The 5,852-nt window shown below is 46.1% G+C and overlaps 1 protein-coding gene across 1 annotated transcript; it reads left to right on the top strand.

Moving 5' to 3' along the window:
• Positions 1-375: 375 nt before the first annotated feature.
• Positions 376-5,613, top strand: LOC101647488 (olfactory receptor 482-like). The gene is made up of 2 exons (XM_030887521.1): positions 376-390; positions 4,669-5,613. The coding sequence occupies exons 1-2, from the start codon at positions 376-378 to the stop codon at positions 5,611-5,613; spliced, it is 960 nt and encodes a 319-aa protein (XP_030743381.1).
• Positions 5,614-5,852: the final 239 nt, after the last annotated feature.

Here is a 5,852-nt window from a genome sequence, read left to right on the forward strand (position 1 = left end):
AGAGTGGGAATAAGGAGATGACAACCAGTTTGGGTACAATGAAGGGGTCATGTTGGAGGAAGGAACTTGTGTAGGTTGCAATAGAGTGGGAAAGGCCAGAGGACAATGTGCTGCCTTATGGAGAGACTCAGTCTGTCTCTCCCAAGTGAATAAGCACTTTTACCTGCAGGAAGCTTGGGCAATCCATTGCCTCATCTGCAGACTTTCCCTCCCAGATCAGTAGTCTAGGGAGTTCGTTTTGCACAAGCAAATTATTTGCTTAATAAGGCCCTTTGCTGTCCCCAGTGATTTCCCTAGGGGTTGTGAAGCCCAAGTGCCAAGCTCCCTAAGGACAAATTCAATCTCTTCCTTCCTGGCCTGGGAAAAAGAGCCCAGATGGTGCAGTTGCGGGTAAGCATTAGAGACTGTTCAACACAAAGACAGCTGTTCAAATCTATCACCTGCTCTGTGGAAGAAAGATGAGACTAAAGGCTACTACAAGTATTTATAAGTCTCCACTATGGGTCAGAATTGACTCGATGGCATGGAAAGGCAGTCTCTCCAACCTCTTCTAATTGGACTTCACCCTCCAGCCCCATACCTCATCCCAAGGGATACCTAAAAAAAAAAAAATCACTGACATCAAGTAGATGCCAACTCATAGCAACCCTATAGGACAAGGGTAGAACTTTTCCTCTAAGTTTCAAGACTGTAACTTGTTTTTTGTCCATCCTCCCCGAAGACAGTAACTCTTTACAAGAGTAGAAAGTCTGGTCTTTCTCCCTTGGAGCGACTGGTGGTTTAGAACTGTTCCCTATCAGGGAGTTATGTATAACTGTGAGACGTTGGAAATGCCTTATGTACCAACCAAACCAGGTAAATGATGACACACAAACACAAAATTTAAGAGTTGCACCCCTTAAATATGATGATGTGGGTTTTATTTATTATTAATATGGGGAAATGTTCATGAGATCTCACTGAGGTTTGGGGTTTATTTTGGGGGGTGGGATTTGGATTGTGATAAGAGTTGTATGAGCCCCCAATAAAATGAATAAAAAAAGATATGACATAATCGCTTGCCTAGTATGATCTTATTTATGGAAAATTATACACATCGTGGCCCTGAGAAATTTACATCAGGAAGAATGTCCCCACTCCCAGTTTCTGTGGTGGTGAGATTTTAGGTGACACTAATTTTATTCTTGGTTCTTTTCTGTGTTGCTTAGATGTCTTACAACAAATGTGTTATTTTGTGCAAATATAGTAAAACCACTTTCAAGGGGGATTGTATGTTATTTTTTAAGATGGAGAGAGGAGCCCTCAATATAGTTCAGTGAATAAAGTAATCATGGTGTAGTCTTTTTGTTGTGTATATAAGAAAAAAGAAGACACATAGCATGCTTCCCAGAGATGCTCTAAATTGAAAGGAAACAGTAGTTGAGGAAGCCTTAGACCTAGATCTTCAGAGGCGCTCAAATGTTGATTATCAATATCACTAGGACTTCTAATCAATTACCGTGAGACCTGGAGGAAAGACTGATGTGTGTTCCTGTGTACCTTGTGGTCTTGAGAACCTTTTGAGGCTCATTAAGCTGAAAATAGAAGCCCCCCTCAGGGTAAGGGCACTGCAAATTAAAAGGATCTGTCCTGGCAGTAGGACCTCTGGCTCCTCAGAGATCCTAGATAAGGTCACACAGGTCTCTCCAGCATCCCTCAGAGACAACCTGAGGCTCCAGGTGTGCTCCCAGGAGAAGTAGATCCAAATTCCCACAGGTGCATTTCTGAACTCTAGGATGAGATGAGAAAACCAAAAAAACAGATAAATCTGAAGAGAGACACCTTCGTAGCAAAAAGGACTCTCGGAGCTTTGTTAGGCTGTTTGAGGAATTCTCTGGGAAAAAGCTGGCCCATGGAAACAGAAGAGAAAAAGCCCAAAGTGGTCTTCATCAGCAAGCTTCTGGAGGGGATGGCCCTTGCTCCTTGACAGGTAAGTGGGCGGAAGAGCTGAATCCAGTCACCAGGAGGGTCTTAGGCCCTTTTACCTCCCCTTCCTCATCAACCGTGCCCCAAACTCTACAAAATCAAGCACCAGCACTAGCGCCCAGATGAGTAGAAGGAAACCGGCATTCAGAGCAGAGAGAATTCCAGCGTGGTAGTTTATTGGGCTGTAACCAAAAATTTGGAGGTTCAAGTCCACCAAAAAGCCCCTCCAGAGAAAGGCCAGTTGATCTATTTCCCTCAAATCAGCCATTGAAAACCTTAGGGAGCACAGGTATATTCTGACACAATTGGGGTCACTCACTCAAACGCGACTTGCTTAGCATATGATTATTAGAATAGGCTAAGGAGCTCCTAAGGCCTAGTGGTTATTTGTTGAGCTGCTAACTATGGTTCAGCCATTCAAAACCACCAGCTTCTCAGCGGGAGCAAGATGAATCTCTCTACTCCCTTAAAGATTTAAAGTCTTGGAAACCCACAGGTGCAGTTCTACCCTAACCTATAGGGTTGCTCTAGGTCAGAATCAACTCGATAGCAGTGAGAGACTGCTCTTAGTTTCCTTATACATAGGGTCTCAAACTCTGAGCAAGTTGATAATGATAGAAAATATCGATAGGCATGATATTGAAATCGGAAGGGGTGCGTGAGGTTTAAATCGCTGTTGAGAAGATGAGCGAAAGCATTGTGTGGCTCATCGTAGACGTCCAACTGACTCATGTCCCCTCTCCACTCCCACAGTACTGTCCATTCTGGGAGTGTTCAAAGGACTTCAGGATCACCCGGAGTAGCTGAGGGAGAAGGAGCAACAGGAGCAGAAGGGAGGAGGGTATGGAATATGTGGCTGGTGACCTCAGAACAACTGCCTCCGGTGTTGCCAGGAGTCCCAAAGACCTGGAGGGTGACCAGCTCCCATGACTGAACATGTTGATCAAAGATCCATAGAAGAATCCTGATCCTAAAGGGAGAGCCACAAAACAAAATTTCAAATTCTCATAGACTCTAGAGCAGTGGTTCTCAACCTTCCTAATGCTGCAACCCTTTAATACGGTCCCTCATGTGGTGACACCCCCCCCAACCATAAATTATTTTTGTTGCTACTTCATAACTATACTTATGCTACTGTTATGAATCAGGCGACCCCTGTGAAAGGGTTGTTCAACACCCAAAGGGGTCGTGACCCACAGGTTGAGACCTGCTGCTCTAGAGTTTCTGGAGCCTTGGAGGCTGGATGACCCCAGGAAGCAATTGCTCTGAAATCATCTTTCAACCTTAAACCAAAAATGTTCCTGAACTCTTCTTAAAACCAAACAATAGCTTAGCCTGTGTAGTTTAAAAAATGCCTGCCCCCAGCATTGTCCTTTTGTAAGAACCATCCCAACTGACAACGGCAACCTGAAAGATTGCGAAGGAACCTTAGGGGGGCCGGGACTTGATGTTCATGGAGGAGGAGCCACTCAGAGGAGAGGGTGAGATGGTTGTACAACATGAAGACTGTCATCCACGCAACTGAATTGGTTCAATTTTTTCAAATGTTTTCTATCCCCAAAGTGGGGTCGGGGGCCTGCAGGGGGAGCTTCGGGGTACTACTCAGCCATCAAGGGAAATGAAGCCCTGATGTATGCCACAACCTGATGACCCAGGAAAACATCCGGCAAAGTGAAATAAACACAAAGTCTGCTCATGCTTGCCTGACACAAGCACATGCAGGAAACCCCCGTGTTGTTAGTGATTAGCAGGAGTGGTAGGGAGCGGAGAGCTTCTTTTGCTTTAGGGGCATTGAGTTTGTATTAGGAATGGTGCAATGAAATCATATCGTTGTGAATGAGGGGAGGGCAGAGTGGAGATGCAAAGCCCATTGGTAGGCAACTGGACATCCTCTTACAGAAGGGTTGAGGGGAGGAGACGAGCCAGTCAGGGTGCAATGTAGCAACGATGAAGCATACAACATTCCTCTAGTTCCTAAATGCTTCCTCCCCTTCCACCCCCCGTCCCACTTCATGATCCCAATTCTACCTTACAAATCTGGCTAGACCAGAGGATCTACACTGATATAGATAGGAACTGGAAACACAGGGAATCCAGGACAGATGATCCCTTCAGGACCAATGGTGAGAGTGACTATACTGGGAGGGTGGAGGGAGGGTGGGGTAGAAAGGGGGAACCGATTACAAGGATCTACATATAACCTCCTCCCTGGGGGACGGACAACAGAAAAGCGGGTGAAGGGAGACATCGGACAGTGCAAGATATGACAAAATAATAATTTCTAAATTATCAAGAGTTCGTGAGAGAGGGACGAGTGGGGAGGGAGGGGGGGAAATGAAGAGCTGATGCCAAGAGCTTAAGTGGAGAGCAAATGTTTTGAGAACAATGAGGGCCATGAATGTACAAATGTGCTTTACACAATTGATGTATGGATGGATGGATGGTGATAAGAGTTGTATGAGCCCCTAATAAAATGATTTTTTTTAAATAAATAAAATAAGAATGGTGAAGTGATAGAATGGGCTGCACCCATGGAAGCAGTAATCGGTGTCGGGGAATTGCAGGACTGTGTGTAGAAATTATGGAGAGAGCATGTTTTCTTATGCATAATTTCACAGGGGGGAAGAAAGGTGGAAATGGGAGAGGGGCTGTCAGGGAGAAACCTGTCAGGTCCCAGCGTGTCTTCTGTTGATCTCTCTGCAGTGGCGGGCGCTCATGGGAGAGAATGGCACCCAAATCGCTCTGTTCCTCCTGCTGGGGCTCACACAGCAGGAAGAGCTCAAGGGCGTCCTCTTTGTGCTGGTCTTACTCATCTACTCAGTCACCCTCGTGGGCAACCTGGGCATGATCACCCTGATCCACGCAGACCCACAGCTCCACACACCCATGTACTTCTTTCTGAGTGTCCTCTCCTTCATAGACTCCTCCTTCTCCACAGTGGACGCCCCCAGGCTTCTGGAGAACCTCCTTACCTCAGGCCAGTCTATCTCCTTTGTAGGCTGTGCTGTCCAGATGGCTCTCATGACTCTTCATGGTACTGCGGAGTGTCTCCTCCTGGCCATCATGGCCTACGACAGATTCACGGCCATCTGTCACCCTCTGCTGTACCACAGCATCATGTCCCAACGTCTATGTGTCAGGCTGGTGGCAGCCACCTATGCTGCTTCCATTACTTTTGCAGCGGTGCTAACTGGGAACATCTTCAAGCTGCCCTTCTGTGGCCCCAATGTCATTAACCATTATTTCTGTGACATCCCTCCTGTCCTCCAACTTGCCTGTGCAGATACTACTGAGGTTGAGATCATCATCTTCTCATCTTCTGCCCTAATTATTCTCTTGACCATCACTGTTATCCTGGTCTCATACACCTACATCCTGATGACCATCTTCAAGATGCACTCCCTAGAGGCCCAGAGCAAAGCCCTCTCCACCTGTGCCTCTCATCTCACCGCCATTTCCCTCTACTACGGCACCATCACTGTCATATACACTCAGCCAAGCTCTCGAGAGTCCATGGAACAGAACAAAGTCGTCTCTGTCTTCTACATGTTGGTCATTCCCATGCTGAACCCTCTGATCTATAGCCTGAGGAATAAGGATGTCAAGGCTGCTTTCAGGAGGAGATGCCTCGGCCACCAGTCTCCCTAAGCAAATGTATGTACAAGTTTGCATTTCTCAGGAGTATTTATGTATGAGTGGAATTGCCTCGTAGGGTAATTCTATGTTTTGCTTATTGAGAAATCACCAAACAGTGATTGTTGATATATCCTGTTGATATTTCCGCCAGCATTCTGTATTATGGTGGCATTCCCTGCACGTCCTTCTCAACTTAATTGCAGTGAGCAGGAAAGTTCTTGATCTTTTTAGCTACAGGATTTTCTCCCTTA

Source organism: Echinops telfairi, unplaced genomic scaffold, assembly GCF_000313985.2.
Source record: "Echinops telfairi isolate 266 unplaced genomic scaffold, ASM31398v2 ScPeMD7_7416;HRSCAF=8454, whole genome shotgun sequence".
NCBI lineage: Eukaryota > Metazoa > Chordata > Mammalia > Afrosoricida > Tenrecidae > Echinops > Echinops telfairi.